At 40.3% G+C, this 20,697-nt stretch overlaps 1 protein-coding gene across 7 annotated transcripts in view; it reads left to right on the top strand.

The window, feature by feature from the left end:
• Positions 1-20,697, top strand: part of TRIM2 (tripartite motif containing 2) — a 114,334-nt gene that overhangs the window by 79,893 nt on the left and 13,744 nt on the right. For 6 of the 7 annotated variants that reach the window (XM_012783670.3, XM_012783672.3, XM_012783673.3 and 3 more), the window contains exons 6-10: positions 387-1,110; positions 11,812-11,915; positions 12,156-12,323; positions 16,896-17,076; positions 18,159-18,229. In XM_012783670.3, coding sequence (XP_012639124.1) covers positions 387-1,110; positions 11,812-11,915; positions 12,156-12,323; positions 16,896-17,076; positions 18,159-18,229 — 1,248 coding nt within the window. The remainder of the gene's footprint in view (positions 1-386; positions 1,111-11,811; positions 11,916-12,155; positions 12,324-16,895; positions 17,077-18,158; positions 18,230-20,697) is intronic. The other variant, XM_012783668.3, reaches the window with a different exon arrangement.

Here is a 20,697-nt window from a genome sequence, read left to right as displayed (position 1 = left end):
GTGGTGACCGTGGAGCTTTGTCCAATAGAGAAAAGTAGAGAATAATGAATATTTCAGATGTCAGGCACAGCGATTCGTTTGCCAGCACTTGTCAATGGCATTTCAGTTTGCCTCCATCCAAAACACACGAGCCAAGAAACACATGAGGTTTCTGTTTGTCCCGATCCAAAGCACGTGACCCGAGAAGTAACAAGTGTGGGAGGGACCAGGCAGGGCGGCAGGGGCGACCGGGCCAGGGAATTGGGAATGCAGTCTGGGACGGCGCGTTAGCACTGGGTTCGCTGGGTTTTGCCTGCGTGGGCAGGCGCGGGGAGGACGCGGCCCAGGGCTGGGCCCCCGCCCCGTGGGAAGGCAGGCAGCGCTCACCCGGCCTCGGTTTCCCGCAGGTCCTGCAGTCGCAGCTGGACACCCTGCTGCAGGGGCAGGAGAGCATCAAGAGCTGCAGCAGCTTCACGGCGCAGGCCCTCAACCACGGCACGGAGACCGAGGTGCTGCTGGTGAAGAAGCAGATGAGCGAGAAGCTGAACGAGCTGGCCGACCAGGACTTCCCGCTGCACCCGCGGGAGAACGACCAGCTGGACTTCGTCGTGGAGACCGAGGGCCTGAAGAAGTCCATCCACAACCTGGGGACCATCCTAACCACCAACGCCGTCGCCTCGGAGACCGTGGCCACCGGCGAGGGGCTGCGGCAGACCATCATCGGGCAGCCCATGTCCGTCACCATAACGACCAAGGACAAAGACGGCGAGCTGTGCAAAACCGGCAACGCCTACCTCACGGCGGAGCTGAGCACGCCCGACGGCAGCGTGGCGGACGGGGAGATCCTGGACAACAAGAACGGCACCTACGAGTTCCTGTACACCGTGCAGAAGGAGGGGGACTTCACGCTGTCGCTGCGGCTCTACGACCAGCACATCCGCGGCAGCCCGTTCAAGCTGAAAGTGATCCGCTCGGCCGACGTGTCGCCCACCACCGAGGGCGTGAAGCGGCGCGTCAAGTCCCCCGGCAGCGGCCACGTGAAGCAGAAGGCGGTGAAGAGGCCCGCGAGCATGTACAGCACCGGCAAGCGAAAAGAGAACCCCATCGAGGACGACCTGATCTTCCGCGTGGGTAAGGGCCGCCCGGGGCGCGGCTCCGGCTGGGGGCGACCGGGGAGGCGGCGCTGCCGTGGGGACCTTGCAGCGCGGAGCTTCTGCCCCAGGTGCTGGGAGATACTTAGGGATATAAAAGCTGATGTAATTTACTAGGTGGGTTTAGGTAGCCCCCTCCAGAGATGTTATTTCCTCCTCCTCCCGCTCCTTTTTAACACGCTGCGTTGTTAGAAATTCACAGACTGGAAATAAGCAAACAAGAGACATAGAAAAAAAAGCCACACATTAATCTGGAAATTTTAATGGAAATATCGGCAGTCTCCCCCCCACTCCCACCTTCGCACCCCCCCCCCCCCCCCCCGTGTCTTTAGAGTACTGGCTAACCTACAGGTAGAAAGATCCTTATCTCTCAGGGAAGGCGTTTTTTTTTCTGAAATCTGCCAGCTCTGGCTGTACCTGGTGTCTCCCTGTAACTGCTTCTGCATTGCAGTGGGGGGGGGGGGGTGGGGAGGGCGATGGTGCTTTGCAAGTTGCGGTCACTTTCAGCTGTATGTAGCTGGAGAGCAGCCCCAAAGAGAGGAAGTCGGGTGGAAGGAAACTTGGAGAAGAAAATGGGGTTGGGGCTGATTTGGAGTGGAAGCAAAAAAAAAAAAAGGTGCAGAATGAGCCAAGAGCGTTGGAAATGCACATAGCCCTTCCCTCCTGATTTATTGTGCCTCTCTCTCTCTCTCTCTCTCTCTCTCTCTCTCTCTCTCTCTCTCTCTCTCTCTCTCTCTCTCTCTCTCTCTCTCTCTCTCTCCCTCTCTCTCTCTCTCTCTCTCTCTTTTAAAACTGCATATGTTCTCAGTAGAAAGCAAACTAAATGTCAACAACAAAGTGCTGGATAATTCTTAAGGAGAAAAAAGTCTGCATTTTAGTTGGTTTCAGAAAATAGTTCCAGTATGCTTCTCTTTCTTCCTCTTCAGTCTTACATTGCAGTATCTCTAAAAGGGTGAGGCACAGCATATTAACTGCCACATGTAGAAAAACAATTCTGCAGCTCGAATACATTGCCTAAGTGAAGGAAACAGATTTGTTACTGCAGAGCTTCTCAGGCCCTTTAGAATCTGCTAATGTGCACTATAAGCCTCTCAGGCAGGAGAGGGATAACAGGCAGCACTTCCAAACTTTTCTGATCACATAACTTTTTTCCATGGAGCAACTTGGGAAACTAAGGCTCCTTGGAAAGTTCTTGGACAAAGCTGTTCTATGTTAATAGTTCAGGCTGAATCTTGGTAAAGACTGTGGTGTGATATGTAACTTGTCTGTTCAGAGTGTGGAGGCCCTCATACATCCGCTGGCCATACGTGCAGTGTAGGCACAGAGATTGTTGCTGCACCCCAAAGCAGAGTAGACAAGCTGGGGCGAGTGCAGGATTGGGAGCCTCCCAGCTCTGCCACTCCGGTTCCACCACTTACTTGAGCCTTGCGCAGATCTTTCTGCTTCCCTGAACTTCAATTTCCAAGTTTGCACAATGAAAATGCAAAAATATCTGCTTCTTAGAATTATTCTGAGTTCTAAGTTTAATGCCTCACATGTAGGATGAGCTAAGTAAATGAGAGCTATTGTTTTGGCATTTGTAATTGTTCAGGCTCTTAGATTCTCTCTACTACCTTTTCTTTTCAAAATATTAACTTGCTGCTCCCCATCAATCTCCTGTATTAAGACTAAATTCCTTCTCCTATTCAAGCCCTCACCTCCACATCTCCAGCTAAGCCACCCCTGTTGTCTTCCCTAGGCAGTGTGCAGAGTGGCAAAAGGTTCAGATCTGGAATTGGTCAGATCTAGATCTGAATCTTGATTCTTCTCACCAGCTGGGCATTGGCTTGCCCTTTCCAAACCGTGTTTTCTCCTCTGTAAAATAAAGAGAATGAAAAATATTACCTAAATCTTAAGGTTGCTGTGGGGATGAAATGAGAGAGAATTCTTGTAATATGTCTGGTACTTGCCTATGTCCAATAAGTACTTAATTAATGGCAGCTAAGATTGTACTATGTTGTTGTTACTAATCATTTCCATCTCTACCTCTGACACCCACCTAAGGACAGAGGCATGTCTCATAGAGGTATTTCCCCGGCCAACTATATTGGTTTTGCTTTCCTAGCTCCCATCCCAGGAGGAAGGGGGTAAACTCTTCTCCTCTCCTACCCATTAAGAAATGCAACTATAGTGACTCACTGACATTAGTGGGGAGGTGTTTAAATGTTTAAACATTTGTAAAGAACTCAGAGGAGTTGTGCCTAGTATGCAGAATGATGTCTGAGGTGATTTTTTTTTTTTTTTTTGAGAGGGAGTGTTGCTCTCTCACCTGGACTAGAGTGCCGTGGTGTCAGCCTAGCTCACAGCAACCTCCAGCTCCTGGGCTCAAGTGGTTCTCCTGCCTCAGCCTCCCGAGTAGCTGGGACTATAGGCACACGCCATCACGCCTGGCTAATTTTTCTATTTTTAGTAGAGACCAGTCTTACTCTTGCTCAGGCTGGTCGCAAACTCCTGACCTCGAGCAGTCCTCCTGCCTTAGCCTCCCAAAGTGCTAGGATTACAGGTGTGAGCCACTGAGCCCAGCCGATGTCTGAGTTTACTGATGAAGTAAAGATGCTGTCTTAGTTTGCTAAGGCTGCTATAACAAAATACTTACAGTCTGGATGGCTTAAATAACAGACATTTGTTTTCTCACAGTTCTAAAAAACTGGAACTGTTTTAGAGTTAGAATTCCAAGGTCAAGGTGCTAGAAAGGTTGGTTTCCTCAGAGGCCTCTGCCCTTGGCTTTCAGATGGCTGCTCTCTTGCTGCTTTGTCCTACCATGGTTGTTCCTCTGTGGCTGGCACCCTTGCAGTATTTGTCCTTCTGTGCCTAGTTTATGTCACTTAACATAGTGTCCCCCAGGTTTGCCCATATTCTCACAAATGACAGGATTTCCTTCCTTTTGAAGGCTGAATAATATTCAACTTTGTACATATACCACTTTTTCTTTATTCATCTGTTGATGGATACTATGGTTGGTTTTATGACTGGCTATTGTGAATGGTGCTAAAATGAACATGGGAGTACAGCTATCTCTTCAACGTACTAATTTCATTTCCTTTGGATATATACCCAGAACTGAGATCTCTGGATTAAATAGTAGTTCTATTTTTAATATTTTGAGGAACCTCCATACTGTTTTCCATAATGGCTGTACTAATATACATCCCCACCAACAGTGTACAAGGGTTCCTTTTCTCTATATCCTTGCCAACACGTGATATCTTTTGCTTTTTTGATGTTATAGCCATTCTAAAGATGTGAGATGATATCTCATTGTGGTTTTAATTTGCATTTCTCTGATGATTAATGATGGTAAGCATTTTTTATATACTGGTTGGCCATTTGTATATCTTCTTTAAGAAATGTCTGTTTAGGTCATTTGCTCGTTTTTAGTCAGGTTATTTGTTTTCATTCTATTGAGTTATTTGAGTTCCATACATGTTTTGGATATTAACCCGTTATCAGATGTATGGTTTGCAAATATATTTTCCCATTCTGTAGGTTTTCTCTCTCTTAACTCTGGCGATTATTTCCTTTGTTATACAGCTTTTAGAGATACAATTCCATTTATCTATTTTTGCTTTTGTTGCACACCAGCCTGAGCAAGAGGGAGACTCTGTCTCTACCAAAAATAGAAAAGATCAGCCAGGCATGGTGGCACATGCCTATAGTCCCAGCTACTGGAGAGGCTGAGGCAGGAGGATTCCTTGAGTCCAGGAGTTTGAGGTTGCTGTGAGCTAGGCTGACACCATGGCACTCTAGCCCAGGTGACAGAGCAAGGCTCTGTCTCAAAAAAAAAAAAATGTATCTAAAGGCTTAGAAAAGCAGGCACATAGTAAGGACTCAGCAAATGTTGACTCTTGTTGTCATTGTCAACCAAGATAAGGAAAGGATGATGAAGAGTATTTCAGTTTTGATCATTGAGGTTGCAGTACATATTAGGCATTTTGGAATATGGGTTTGGAACTCAAAGAAGTGAGGGCTAGAGAGATCAATTTGGAAGTGAAAAGTATAGAGAAGTTACTTTAAATTATGAGCGTCCATGCAATGTCAAAGACAGGAATTATGGTTCCAGGAGGAATAAATGGGGAATGAAAGCAGGAGGAAGGAACAGGCATTCTCTGAGCTGGGCATTGGGCTATATGTCACTGACTTAAAATCCTTAGTAGATTTAGGCCAGGAATGGTGGCTCATGCCTGTAATCCTAGCACTCTGGGAGGCCAAGGCATGAGGATTGCTTGAGCTCAGGAGTTCAAGACCAGCCTGAACAACAATGAGACCCCGTCCCTACTAAACATAGAAAAAACTAGCCAGGCGTGGTGGTGCATGCCTGTAGTCCTAGCTACTTGGGAGGCTGAGGCAGGAGGATCACTTGAGCCCAGGAGTTGAGGTTGCTGTGAGCTAGGCTGACACCACTGCACTCCAGCCCAGGCAACAGAACAAGATTGTAAATAAATAAATAATAAATAAATATAATAAAAAAGTCCTGAGTAGATGTAATATATTTTCAGTTCCTAATAAACCTTATAGTATCATATACATACTCCAATATACTGTGTGGTATACAGGAGGCAGCTTATAGTGACTCATTCAGTGACTCCATGTCGGTCAGTAGACTGAAACCAGCCATGACGGGACCACTTAAATTAGAGAATGGGCAAATGTACAAATCAGAGCTCTCCCAGCCCCTGCCCCTCAAGAGCCAATTTACCAGGACAGCCTATAATCATCCTTACTCTTGAAGATATGAGGGGTTGGAGAAGTGCAGCCCAAGCCTTTTAAATGGTACAATGATTCTTCTTCATTGAAAATGCCCTTTCACTACTGTGGTTCCCCAAAGTTGATGGATTTGACATGTCTCATACCTGAAAACTATACTGTATGCCCACCGTGAGTGAGTTATTGTGTTACTCTAATATTGTGTTAGAAAATAATCCCGAATGAGTTTAGAGCATCTGTTGAAGATGGTTTCTTAAAATACAGGAGTTATTTTTCCCTCACTGTTAGCATTTGCTGACTAGAAGCCAGGAGCTGGTTTTGTCAGCTACTAAAGAAAGTCATTGAACAAAGGGAAAGTCAGAAAGATGTGGGATGGAGTGAAAGAATTTCAGTTGAATTGTTTCAAATTATATAATTCGTCATACACCATACCTGAATGAGTCATTGAGGAGTCAAATGAAACCCTCATTTTACTCTAGAATAGTGCAATTTAAATGAATGTGTAAAATCACCTAGCATGAGTTCAGAGGCTTTACAGGAAAATATGATTTTTTATGCCCCTTTCCCCTGCCTCACCTCTGCAAACCACCACCTTTCTTCCCTAAAATATATGAGGAAGGAGACTATGCTAATTTGGCATCTGTGTGACCTCTTATAGGAACCTTGCCCCCACCCCTTGAGAATCTCAGCCTTGGGAACTCTTCTTGTCTTTCAAGTGGAAAACGATGCAACTAATATTTACTGAGTACTAGGCACTGTGCTGTGTTGTAGGGTGCGACAGTGAGCAGGACAGATGTTGCTCCTGCCCTCAGGGAACTTACCGTCTAGTGCGGGATCCAGGCAGTTAAATAGTTAAAATATCATGTGATAAGGGTTGGATTTTCTAAAGGATTTTAGAGAGAAACACAATCCATGTGTGTACCCAAAGGGTAGGGTACCCTCTCCTTCCAAAACCTGGTATTTTAAAGTCCAATTAGAAAGAAGCAATGTGTGTATTAGAAAGACTGCATGTAAAGGGTCAGGTGAACCAGGTTTTATTCTTTTCTTTGTCTCTACCTTCCTGATATGTCTCGCTTCAACTTTCTCATCTATAAACTGGGAATGATAATGTCTTCCCTGCTAACTCATGGGACTGTACATAAGAGAATGTATGTGAAAGTGCTATGAATCTTACTGAACAGTGTTTTCCCATGATGTAATGGGGATTGTAATTTACTGGGTCAGTCTCTAATAACTCATTCATGCACTCATTCATTCAGAAAACATTTGTTAAGCACCTGCTTGGATGAAGATCCTGTGTTAGATCCTATACTTGGCTCAGTTTCATTTTGGTCCATTAGTCCATTCAAAGTATCTAGACTTATTAGCATTAATTTTTATATTGAGTTGGAGTATGTGATAAGAGAAAATCTGCATTTCTTGTTCCCCTTTTCAGCCTAAGGGCTCTCTTTACTTCTGTAACCTTCCTGGAGGGGTGGGTGGAAGTGACCAAAAAGAGCCTAGGTGAGAAGCTGTTGGTTTAAAAATTCCTTTTGTGCTTCATGGGCTGGATTAGCAACTGGAAAGAACTAGTTTAATTATCTGATGGAATTATTGCCAAATTGTTTATAATTACTTTTAATATTCCTGTTACTCATTTTACTAGCCAGTATGTAACCATCAAACAAAGTCTTTTTACATCAAAGTAGACAGGAAAAGATTTTGTAAGTACTGTATGTGTTTTGTGTTACATATATATTTGTTATGAAAGAACTACTTTTCATTATGTATTTAGAATACTTAGAGAAGAGACTTTTCTACTGACTAAATAGAATTTACTGAAAAGCTTGAAGAGTAAAGCATGAACCCAAATTATTTCTAACTTGTGGAATTTAAATTGATGTCATTTTGGTCCCAAGACATTTTATAAATACTTGAACATTTCAGCATATGACAATATGCTATGGTTCTGCATCATTACTCATCATCAAGGTTTTTCTAGTTTCACCGCTAGTGAAAATAGTCAGCATCAATTGTCTTTCAAGAATATGCTGGTGGTGTCCTTTCATCACCCAAAGTGACAGTGTGATCCTGCTGTGTGCTTTCAAAGAGAGGTTTTTTTTTTTTTAAATAATGATCTATAATTATCATTCAATAAGACAAAAAGATACTCATAAGAATCAGGGGATGTTACCAGCAATGCCAGCCCAGCTGTTCAGAAACCGAGCCATGTTGTTTAAAGAAAAAGACTTTTAAGCACTCTTGGGAGGCTGAGGAGGGAGTATTTGCTTGAGGTCAGGAGTTCAAGACCAGCCTGAGCAAGAGCAAGACCCCATCTCTATTAAAAATAGAAAAAATTAGCCAGTCATGGTGGCACACACCTGTAATTCCAGCTATTTGGGAGACCGAAGCAAGAGGATCGCTTGAGCCCAGGAGTTTGAGGTTGCTGTGAGCTAGGCTAATGCCATGGCACTCTAGCCTGGTAACAGAGCAAGACTCTGTGTCAAAAAAATAAAGAAAAGAAAAAAAGAAAAGATTTTTAAAACAAATACTATAAAATTAAAATAGCAGAGCCTTGTTTCTTCTAGCCTCTTTTAAAAATACATAAACAATGTGAGACAAATAGATGTTCTTCCAACCCATTTTATTAAAAATAAAATGATTTTTATTTGCATGGGGGGCAACAGACTCACACTCTCCTTACCTGGAGACCTAGGATAAGAGCTGGGCCACACGTGGCCCTCGAGCACAGCACAGGTTGTGGGACCTCTTCCACCAGTGTGTTCCTCGGTGACATAGCCCGTTGCCATCATGACCTAGTATTGGCAGGTGCTGAGCGTCTCACGTTCATTTCTAGCTGGGCATAGAGTCTTTCTTCTCCTTGCTCTGAATGATATTACTATGGATTCCAACTAAATGTCTTCCCAAGTTTTAATATTGTCCCCCAAAATACAATTATTTCCCATTTCTACCGACACTCAAAAATGTGTGTTTCTGCAAAGCACAAAAAAAAAGTTAGTGTTTTTCGTGCATATATTTCCCCTCCTGTGACATCATCTCCATATTTTCAGAAGGAAAATGGAATCTTTTTGACTAAGGTACCCCCCTGACTAGTACTGAAGCGCTATTTTCTCCAGTTTTGTTTTTCCCTTTCCTTTCACCAGCTGCTGCTGCCCACAGAGTCTTCTCTGAGTGGAATAAGCTTTGTCCCCAGCAGGATAGACCAAAGGTTAAACTAAGGAGTGCGGGAGGCAGTTTTGTCCCTGCCTGGACCAGAAGAATAGCAAATCAGTGTTTACTCTGTTCAGGTGCTTCTCACCCTCCACTCTCTTTATTTGCAGTATTTCTTCCCCCTACCTGCATGCCCTCTAAGCCATGGGTGCACTCCAACTTTACAAAAGCAAGGATCTAGAACAGCCTGGGTTTTCTTTAGAGTCAGTCACTCCTTTGGTTTATGTTCCAATCTCAGAAGACTATGGATTTTTTTTTTTTTTTTTTGAGACACAGTCTCACTCTGTTGCCTAGGCTAGAGTGCCGTGGCGTCAGCCTAGCTCACAGCAACCTCAAACTCCTGGGCTCCAGCGATCCCCCTGCCTCACCCTCCCGAGTAGCTGGGACTACAGGCATGCACCACCATGCCCGGCTCATTTTTTCTATATATTTTTGGTTGTCCAATTAATTTCTTTCTATTTTAGTAGAGACAGGGTCTTGCTCTTGCTCAGGCTGGTTTTGAACTCCTGACCTTGAGCGATTCGCCTGCCTCTGCCTCCCAGAGTGCTAGGATTACAGGCATGAGGCCCGGCCAACTCTGGCTTTTTTTTTTTTTTTTTTGAGACAGAGTCTTGCTTTGTCATCCAGGCTAGAGTGAGTGCCGTGGCGTCAGCCTAGCTCACAGCAACCTCAAACTCCTGGGCTCGAGTGATCCTTCTGCCTCAGCCTCCCGAGTAGCTGGGACTACAGGCATGTGCCACCATGCCCGGCTAATTTTTTATATATATATATCAGTTGGCCAATTAATTTCTTTCTATTTATAGTAGAGACGGGGTCTCGCTCTTGCTCAGGCTGGTTTTGAACTCCTGACCTTGAGCAATCCGCCCGACTCGGCCTCCCAAGAGCTAGGATTACAGGCGTGAGCCACAGCGCCCGGCCTAACTCTGGCTTTTTATTATGTTTCTTTAATTGGTCCTCAGTTCCTCATCTTGCTGAATTCCCTGCTTTTGTTTATCAAATGTTTTTAATAAGTTAAATTAAGAATTTTTTTCTTAAAAGACCCCAGCTTGCCTACAGTATTTTTTTTTTAAAGAGACAGGTTTTTGCTCTGTTACCCAGGCTGGAGTGCAGTGGCGCAAACATAGCTCATTGCAACCTTGAACTCTTGGCCTAAAGCAATCCTCTTGCCTCGGCCTTGCAAAGTGCTGAGATTACAGGCATGAGCCACTGCTCCTGGCCTACTTCTTATTGTTTTTAATAAGTTTGTCTTTAGCTACTCTTCTTCTAATTTGGCCATAGTAATAAGCATTCTAGTGCCTATAGTCTTAGCTACTCAAGAGGCTGAGGTGAGAGGATCACTTGAGTCCAAGAGTTCGAGGCTACATGAGCTACGATCCCACCACTGCACTCCAGCCTGGGTGACAGAGCAAGACCCTGACTCTAAATAAATAAATATTTAAAGATATTCACTGATACCATGTTCATGCATAATATTATAGGGATTCTATTTGGATCAAATGTAAAAGATCTTTGCTTCTGATACATTTGAAATAGAACAGTATCTGGGTCTCAGATTTTTCGTTCACATTAGTGAGAGTAAATGGGATACAGAGATACTGAGTAAACTTGATCAAGTCCATGATTTAAAAAAAAAAGCTACTATAAGATGGTTCTGCCTAGCAATTCTGTTGTTGATTTTATTCTGAGTTTAATCTATTACCAGTTTCTCTTTTTAAACCCAAAAATCTGTTTCAGAAGCATCTATTTCCAAGTAGTGCTTAATCGTGTTTGCCATTAGCTACCATTAGTGTACACTTGTTTACTCTTTCCTAAGGCACTGCATTGATGTTTACAAACAAAATATCAAATTTCTCTTCTGAATATGAAAATTATAAAATCAAGGCATGGCTTTCTCTCTCTATGAAAATTTAAACTTCCTAGTCATTTCTGAGCAAAATTCATTCTTTTTCCATCCATTAATATTTACATCATCCTATGGAAATAAATTTTAAAAATTACTTTTGAAACAAAAACAGATTTCTGTTAACCTGTAGATACTTCTGCTTTTTTTCTCCCTGTCTCATCTCTTCCTTTAAAAGAGAGACTAGTATGGATGGGACTATTTCCGTGTATTAATTTCCTTTTGCCTTTCTTATTTACTTAATCTAGAAAGCACCGTGTCAGGATGTCTTTTATAATTTCAGGAAGAATACACACCCTATGAGATACTGAATTTTTGAAAATAATGCATAAGTATATCCAGTATATGAAAATCAGCCTGCTATTTTTATAACATCTATGGCCTTATTGTGTGCTAAATGCACTGGAAGTCAAGCATCCAGGTGTATTCTAAGAGCTGCTAAGTGGGATTTTGGCAAAAGCCCCTCTCTTATTGAATCTTCCTTGATTGAAATATTAGTTTTTATTATTAATAAAACATTATTTTCATATTAATGTCTTTGTGGAATCTAAGTATATTTTAATCATTTTAATATGCAGCAACAAATTAATAAGAGAAGATTACCATTTGCCTAAAAAAGTAACTTTGCAAAGACTATTGGTCTGAAAAGGAAGTGTAGTGGTGTATGGATTAGGTCATGTCAGGGGAGAATTCTCTCTTTTATTTTTAAAGTAAATGTAAAAACAATGCATTCTCAGGTTACCCATGGAGGCCAGAATTATATTCTCTTGATGAAACTGAGAAATCTAATTCTGTAGTGCTTAATTTCTGTGGTCTTATTCATTTTAGGTACCAAAGGAAGAAATAAAGGAGAGTTTACAAATCTTCAGGGGGTAGCTGCATCTACAAATGGAAAGATACTAATTGCAGACAGTAACAACCAATGTGTGCAGGTATAGCCCCTAACTTTATACCTTCACTTATATTGGTAAAGCAGGTATAGTTGCATATTTTCCTATTTTAGACTTCAGATACATGGTGCAAGGAAAGAAGCTTATAATAGGTATATCCTTCTCTCCAAATAGAGTTTGCTTATTCTGAAATGTAGTACATACGACAAATGTATTTGCTTATATCTTCCTCAGCAATTTCCGTGCTAGTTCATATTCCAATGAACATAATTTGTCTTATAGATATTTTCCAATGACGGCCAGTTCAAAAGTCGTTTTGGCATAAGAGGCCGCTCTCCTGGGCAGCTGCAGCGGCCCACAGGAGTAGCTGTGCATCCCAGCGGGGACATCATCATCGCAGATTATGATAACAAATGGGTCAGCATCTTCTCTTCGGATGGGAAATTTAAGGTAAGATCAACTGCTACGTGCCAGTGAATATCAGAGAGCAGCAACAGGAAACACAAGATGGACTTGTCTTTTTCTTTTTTAAAATTCAGTACAACATCCAACAGTCTTTTGTACACGAAGACATCTTAACATCTAAATTTATAAAGCAAGAGTAACAAGGATAATTTCATAAATCTACTCATATAGATCCTAAAAGTGGCTTCATTTTATAAAGCAGTTAGGTTGCTCAGTTGCCTTTTTTTTTTTAACTGTAGATTTAGAGGGAAACTTGTCCTGTTACCTCAATTCAAAGAAAAACATAATCTTTTGAAAAGGGTTATTAAGAGGCAGTTTATATTTCTCAAATTAACCTACAGGTTGTCAACTTATGAAGTGCCTGCTACTTTCTTAGGCCTGTGATGGATGTTGTAGGAGACACAGAGTTGTAAGAAGTGGTTCCCCCTTTTAAAGATGTATGGCTCCTTTTAGAAAAAAGACTAACACAGAAAAAAGACAGAAAACAATTCATGTCAGCGTCTAATCAGTCACAAATTGTTTGATGCAATCTGAAAACATTTTGTTAAAGTATGTAATAAAGGATTTGAATGAAAATGAAGGCTGAATTTACAGGGAAAATGCAAGTTAAGCTACACCTTGAGGGATCCCATCTTTTGACATATTTGCTTTCACTCCCAGCATCCTCTTTATGGAAATGTAAAAATGGTTTCTATTTCTTCAGCAAGTCACCAAAGAGTAGAGAGCCATCTAGTAATAAGAAAAATCTCTCTTATAAGGTATCATCAAAGAATTATATGATCCAGGCCATTTTCTACATTTGGTCACAAGAAGATCGTGAGAAACCTGTCAAAGATCTTTTTAAAGGCCATATGCACGATGCCTTATATATTTCGCTTGTCCAGCCTACTAGAAACTTACATTAACCCGTTGGATCCCAGCTCTATGGCTTATTCACTGTTTGGCCATCAGCAAATTATAACTTCCTGAAGCCTCAATAGCCTCATATTTAGAATTTGGACTTAAAAAAATCTATCTCATAGGATTTGAGTAATGGCTCAATGAGATTACAAAGTTCACTCATTAATCTCTTATTAGAGGAATTTATATTTTCCTTTTTCAATTATTTGTATTGCTCTAGTTACCTCGTTTTTTTAATGAAATGAGTCTATAACAGACATTCTTAGAAGAACTGGGTTCTTAAAGTGGGGATACTATTGGTGATAATTGGAATAAACTCTGAAGAACACTCATGCCCCCTAGAGGATTGGGGGAATGGATATGGTAGTTTCAGTAGTACCCTTGTTTATGATAGCTACTGATCAAAACTCAAGGTAGCCCATGAGAACACTTTAGGACTACAATGAGAGTTTATCCAAGTAGAATGTCTACAACCGTATACTGAGAGAGACTTATTTTCTTCTTTGATGAGACTTGTTAAAAATTAAACAGGTGCTGAGAAAGACATACCTTTAACACCAGTCCAATGCAGATTCTTTTTATTTATTAATATTTTTAATAGTTCCAGAAATGTAACACCTTATCTCCTTCTCTTTCTTTTATCTACCAATTTCTTAGCCCTAATTTTCATTTCTCTGTGCCCTCTAATTATTTTCTTTTCCATCTTTCCTCCTGACTTATGTCTTCCTGCCCATTTGGGAACCTTTGGTGATCAAAACAAACACAGAGGCCTCTGGCCACCATATTCTAAAATATCTCACCTCTTTCCTCTTCAATTTAAGAACCTATTTGTGGAGTTAAATACTCTGGTTTAACTGTCCCAAAACCAATGTCTAAAATATGTTTGCTTACTATTCTGTTTAAAATAGGGGACTCATAGACAGATGCAGTGATTTTTATTTTTCATTTGGTTGAATCCAGTGTAGCTCAACTAGGAGTGATCAAGGGAAAAAGAAGGAAAAGAAATTTTGGTCCAACATTTAAGTTATTCTTTTAGATCTGCCCTAGTTGTTATTACATGATAGAATGGAAGTAATCCTTTAGCTTCTGTTTTTATTTTAGATAATTATCCATTTAGTGTTTTATGATTGAGTCATTCTAAGTAACTACAAGGGTTCATAATGTTAGGTAGTAAAAATATTCTTGTTTTAATAATCAGAGTGCGGTCTCTTCCTTTTGATCTCTGTTGACATACCTTCCATTCAGACATGAAAGGACTAATGTCATTTCTTTACCCACCATTATGTTATAGCCTCTTTGATCTTTGGACTAGATTGCAGAATCAGAATCAAATTTACGCAGCAGATTCCCTTGCCAAGAAAGCCATTGTTTCCTTCTGAAGTAACTGTGTCTTTTTGCTGTAAAGAGATCAAATCTGAATCTCAGTCATTTATAAACTTAAAAGAATAAAGTTTCATACAAAGTCTAAATCCCCACCATGAGAAAAATCTCATCTCTCTAACTAGAAAATTTAAAAAATTGAAAAACACATATGTGGTTCACATTATATTTCTATTAGCACTAATATATAGAGATAAAATAAGAAGGCTAAAACAGAACCTATGAAAATGTAACTGTTTGGGGTTTAATTTTTAATTTCAGAAATATGGCTGGGCTCAGTGGTGGCACACACCTGTAATCCCAGTTCATTAGAAGGCTAAGGTGTGAGGATCGCTTGAGGCAAGGAGTTCAAGGCCAGTCTAGGCAACATAAAGAAACCTAGTCTCTACAAAAAATAAGAAAAATTAACCGGATGTTTTGGTGTTATAGTCCTAGCAATTTAAGAGGCTGAGGCAGGAGGATCACTTGAGTCCAGGAGTTCAAGGGCACTGTGAACTATGATGACACCACGGCACCCAAGCCTGGGTGACAGAGTGAGAACCTGTCTCTAAAAAAAAAATTAAAATATAAAATGTAATACAAATAGATTTTTAACATAAGCCTACAAACAAGTATAAAATGAAAAATAAGGCTTTCTCCTGTCACCACCAATGCCACTCTCTAAGATACAGGCACTGTTTAGTTTCTCACTTTTCCTTCTAGACGCCTATATACATATATGCACACATTTAACACACACTGACTCAGGCTATACTCACTGTTCTGTACCTTGCTTTGTTCAGTAATATATTTGAGAGAGACCTTCCATAAAAACACACACAGATATGCTCCCCACTGGCACTTTAAGCCTGGGCACCAGGGAGGACTGTGGCTCTTACAGTTGACCTGATTAACATGCATTCCTTCCTGCTGGTTCCTTGCCTCGGGTGCTCCTTCTTCCTTGTCCCTGGTGACTTGTCTCATCAAAGTATTTTTCCACGTGCCTTCTGAGATGGCCTATTTGAATTCCCCTGAATCTACTGCACTGAAGACTCAGTACCAGGCACTTTATTTTTTAATTTTTGTTTTATTGAGTCAAGGTCTTGCTTTGTTGCCCAGGCTGGTCTTAAACTCCTGGGCTCAAGCAATCCTCCTACCTCAGCCTCCCAAGTCCTGGGATTGTTGGCGCATGCCACCACACCTGGCTGCGCACTTTAAAAGGGTACAGTAGACATGTTTGTCTCTGCAGTGGGACTGAGACATCTTTGAGGGCAGGAGCTATATCTAATTTGTGTTTGTTTGCCTTGTGCCTAGAACACAATGCCAGGCACATAGTGAATACTCAGTGTTTGTAGAATTAGTACACAGGTGAATGAGTGAAGTACGTTATAAGTATTCTAGAAAATGAAGTTATAGAACTAAAAGTAAAGATGTAAGACCTGCATCTAATGGTCAATAGGCATTTATATGTTCACTATAGTCTACTCAGGAACATGAATAAAATTTAAAATGCTTAGGGTATATGGTTGATAAAAATCTAATGCTTTAATCACATTTTAAAATACTGTGAAAGTGGAATCATTCAATCATCATGCTTGCCCTATAATAATGCTAGACTTTTAATATATTCAACAAATATTTGTTGAATATGTATTATGCACCAGGAAATGTGTTGGCTCCAAGTACACAGTGATGGATAAAACAGACTCCCACCCATGCAGAACTTAATTCTATTAAAGTTCAATGGCAGATGCCTGGCAATTTTAATATCAATTATGTTATAAAACAATGACAATGATGGCTTCCTTTGGTGACTTCTTGCTTTGTGCTATACTCTACACTAAGCCCTTTATCTGCATTATTTTGCTTAACACATATTCTAAAAATACCATTGGAAGTTACTAGTGGTTTTTTTTTTCACATTTTTTAATATATAAGGAACTTGAAATTTAAGGAACCTAAATCGGTTTGTGCAATCTCAGGGTGTGTTTAAAGCAAGCGTCCTAATCCAGTGGTCTTTCACTATACCACATTGCCTCCTTAAGAGGGACTGTGACCCCAGTTTAGGGGGATATAGAACATTTTTGATCCCTTTTAAAAAAATAAGGATCTCATATAGATATCAGTAGCAGATAACGCACATGACAAAGCCAATTTCCCAAGACAGAAGATCATTGTGATCTATGAGTATTTGTGCTCTCCTCTTTGGACAGTCAGGTAAATGTTTACCAAAACAGTGTTTATCTTCATGATTAAACTTCAATATCTGTACTTGATTTCTGTCCTTGTTTCTAACAGACAAAAATTGGATCAGGAAAGCTGATGGGGCCCAAAGGAGTTTCCGTGGACCGCAATGGGCACATCATTGTGGTGGATAACAAGGCGTGCTGCGTGTTTATCTTCCAGCCAAACGGGAAAATAGTCACCAGGTTTGGTAGCCGAGGAAATGGGGACAGGCAGTTTGCAGGTACACTCGATGGTAATATGTAAACCCCCTTTTTTATGCTTCTTCTGCTCACATATGCATGATGTTGGAGCATGTTGAAGACACCGCATCCCCAGTGTGTTTGCTGGCTTTGGGAAAGATGCTGGGAATGAGATCTAAGCAAAAGCATGGTTAGATGCTTCTCGGTTACCCCACTGGCAGTAAGTCGAAATGCAAACCACGTGTGGTTTTTATTGGTGGATGTTTACAACTCAGAAATCTTTATATATTCATATTAAATAAAATATACATTTTTAAAAATATTTTTGAAATAAAAATATTCAAGGAACAATGAAGTAACTGCATTGTTTCCACCTACCTGTAGCTTTATTTGAAGAGCCTCTGAATGGGAATTTTTTTCACCTTCCTAGCTTATTATAAGAAAACAGGAGTTCAGAATATTCGCTAAGTACAGGGAGGACAGTCTGTTTTACTGCTCTTTTTGATGTAGGACTTTGCAATCGCAAGCTTACTTAGCTTTTTGTATCTGCAAGAAAAGGCTGTAAACAGTTTATTAATTTCCTTTTTAAAGGGATGCTTTGGGCATTTAACATTAATTTGCATAATCTTTCTTTGTGCTTTGTCTCCAGTTCTGCCAGGTTCTGAATGTCACCCACAATTATAAACTGTGGGTTTTCTGCTCAATTTTTTTATTTTAAAAATTATGTGTTGGAGTCTCTCTTCCAATGCTAAGAGTTACCATGTCTTTCCTCAGTGGGAGCCAAGGGCCCTAAAACACATAATCAGGGAAGCTGGCAGGTGTGGCTTTTAGATGGCCGTATGGAGCATGAATTCTGATGCTTACTGCTCATCCCACTTCATTAGGGCTGCTAGAACTCTTAGCTAGATCTGGAAGAAGTCAGAGTAGACAGTCACAAGTGCAGAATAATGTAGGATCCATGTTATCTGGAGCCAGAGGTCTGGCTGAATGATTTTTCAAGGACCAAGTCAATAAATCTTTGTTCTTTCTTAAATAACTAAGTAAATATATTGTTTGGTTTTTGTTACGGTAACTGCTATGTTGTTGTAATCACTTTTGTTGTAGTCATCACATATTTTTTCCATCTTTATTGCAGGTCCCCATTTTGCAGCTGTAAATAGCAATAATGAGATTATTGTTACAGATTTCCATAATCATTCCGTCAAGGTACTATAAGCACATCAGTTAACTTTTAAATGCTTTTGTGGAGAAGTCAGTATGGGAGAAAATAATGTAATACTTACGTATACACACAGGACCACAGGGAGTTAACCTAAAGGAGTAGATTTTGCTTCTACTTAAAGGAGACAGGTTTTAATTTGGATATACAGACTTTGGTGAGTCAGGAAACTGTACAAAATATAGTAACAATATGTTTCTTAATTTGAAACCAGTGCAAATGAAGAGGACTTGAAAATAAAATGTAAAAAAACAATTGCTTGAACGTAGAGGTAGAACTTTGTGAGGCTTAATATTTTGTGGCTATTTAATAGATTAAAACAAAATTGTTTTTTAAATTTTCTGAATCATAAGGTCTTTAAACAAAATTAGATATTAGAATTCTGATGCAACAACAAACTAGGGGAGTGGGAATAACCCCCTAGCATACACTCACATAGTATATTTTATACTTAGAATGTTTTCATACACTTGGTGTTATTTAGGAAACAATGACCTCTTCTAATAATATAGTACATCCTTCTTACTTGGTACCAAGGGACAAAGATTTGAACTTTATTATTAGAAAATCAGGAAATAATAAAGTGGCTCAAAACAAATTACTCATTTGCTGAAATGATGAGAAAATTAGTAATATTCTAGAGCAAGCTTCTGAAGGTGTGATGCGTGTTCCACTGGGGGTATGCCAGGTAGTCAGTCACGGGCAGCCCAGGCAGACATTTTAAGAGTTATGTGTTTACTTTTAGAGTTATCTTCTGTTTACATCAAGCGATACTGTTGTGCACTTATAGAAGTGATAATAAAGTTTTCCTTATAAATATGTTGATTTAAATTTTTTAAAGTGAATCATTTTAAAGAAAAAATAATAAGGAAACAGCATAGGACTGTATGCCAATGACTAAAGCTTGCACTTAGAGACAACCATTGAACAATCAAAGTTAATAAAGACTTATCTGTGCTGACAACTGGAATAGCTAGGTAAAGGGTAGGATTTTTAAGCCCCACAGGTACTCTCTCTTCCAAGACTTTTCACTGCTTCATCTCCCTAGCTCATCCTGGAAGGTATCTCTAACCTGATTAAATGGAGAGACCTTGAGCCTTTTCGATGGGTGCCAAGTCCCTGTGTGAAGAGTAGAGCACAGGGGAACACAGGAATGAGGGCAGGAAAAGGTGCCCACTCTTGCTTTTTTCTGAAGCTGCTTCCTGCACTCTTGTCTGTCCAGAGTTGCTAGCACAGTGGTGGAGTACCCCCTACGCCCAATGTGATGGGCTGCATTCTCTGAGGACACCACTCTCTATGGGAGGTGTCTTGGTAAAAGGAATGGGACAGTGGGAAAGATTCCCGATGGGCAGGAGAGGATGTAAATAAAGAGCAAAGAGACAGCAGGAACTGAGCTTGGGACCATCCTCCCAGGGAGCTATCGCTGTAGAATGAGCACAGCTATGAAAAGATAACACAAGCTGTTCTCATATTTCCTACCCTCACTCACTCTGTAGAGGAATCATTCATTTCACTCCAGGGCATTCAACAAGAAGAAAACCCATATAGATTCAAACAGTGGAAATGCCTGGCATAGGTTCTGCTCAACCACCACCACAAGACAGTAATAATTAATCGAGTTGCTTTTGTCTACTAAGCACACTGTGGCCTCAGAACCCTTCCTGTCCAGTGTGCCAGGCAACCTCTAAGAATCAACTGGCATGGGTATGTGGGACCGCTATTTACCTGCCCTGGCTGACACGGCATAGAGAATTAAAACATATATGTCAATAACCAAAATGCAAGGCACATAGCAAAAAATGGTTCCATAAAAGTAGGTACATATGAAGTTCTATAAGTTTCCAAAAGAAAAGAGAAGATTTCTATACTTAAAACTATCAGGAAAAACTTCCAAGTGGTATTTGATATGAGCAGAATTTTGAAATCAAAAAAGGATTATCATCAAAGTTATTTTAAAAACTTACTTGAAATACTATAAAAACCAAAGCTGTAAAAAACTATTTCAGTTCATACTTCTGCCTCTTAGTATGTTTTCATATGAATAGATTTCAAGTAATTAAATGACATTTTAGGTGAGAAATGTATAATTCTTAAGATTCTGAAGACTCAAGTTTTCAGTACAGTAGAAACAGATTATTTAAGGTCAATTTTCCTCTTATTTAAAAAAAAAGTTGCCTTTTTTTGTTTTTCCTCTTCTTTTTGATAGCTATTGCCATATAACTTTTATGGAATACTTGGGCTTTTGTTTCCCATGTAATACTGGATAGTTAGCAATAATTCCAAATTCAGGTCATTTGTCTGTTGGTACATGTAAAAAACATACCAGCAGGTCAGTGCTAACAAGTGGTTTCGTTAGTTTTTTAAGCTATCTGCAGAAAATAGTTTCTTTTCATGGAAAAACAAGACTAGATTTGGCATTCTCCTTTATTCCAAAATGAAGTAGGAGCACTTAAAC

The sequence above is a fragment of the Microcebus murinus genome, chromosome 15 (genome assembly GCF_040939455.1).
Source record: "Microcebus murinus isolate Inina chromosome 15, M.murinus_Inina_mat1.0, whole genome shotgun sequence".
NCBI lineage: Eukaryota > Metazoa > Chordata > Mammalia > Primates > Cheirogaleidae > Microcebus > Microcebus murinus.
The sequence above is the reverse complement of the archived record's forward strand: the minus strand, read 5'-3'. Positions and strand labels throughout refer to the sequence as shown.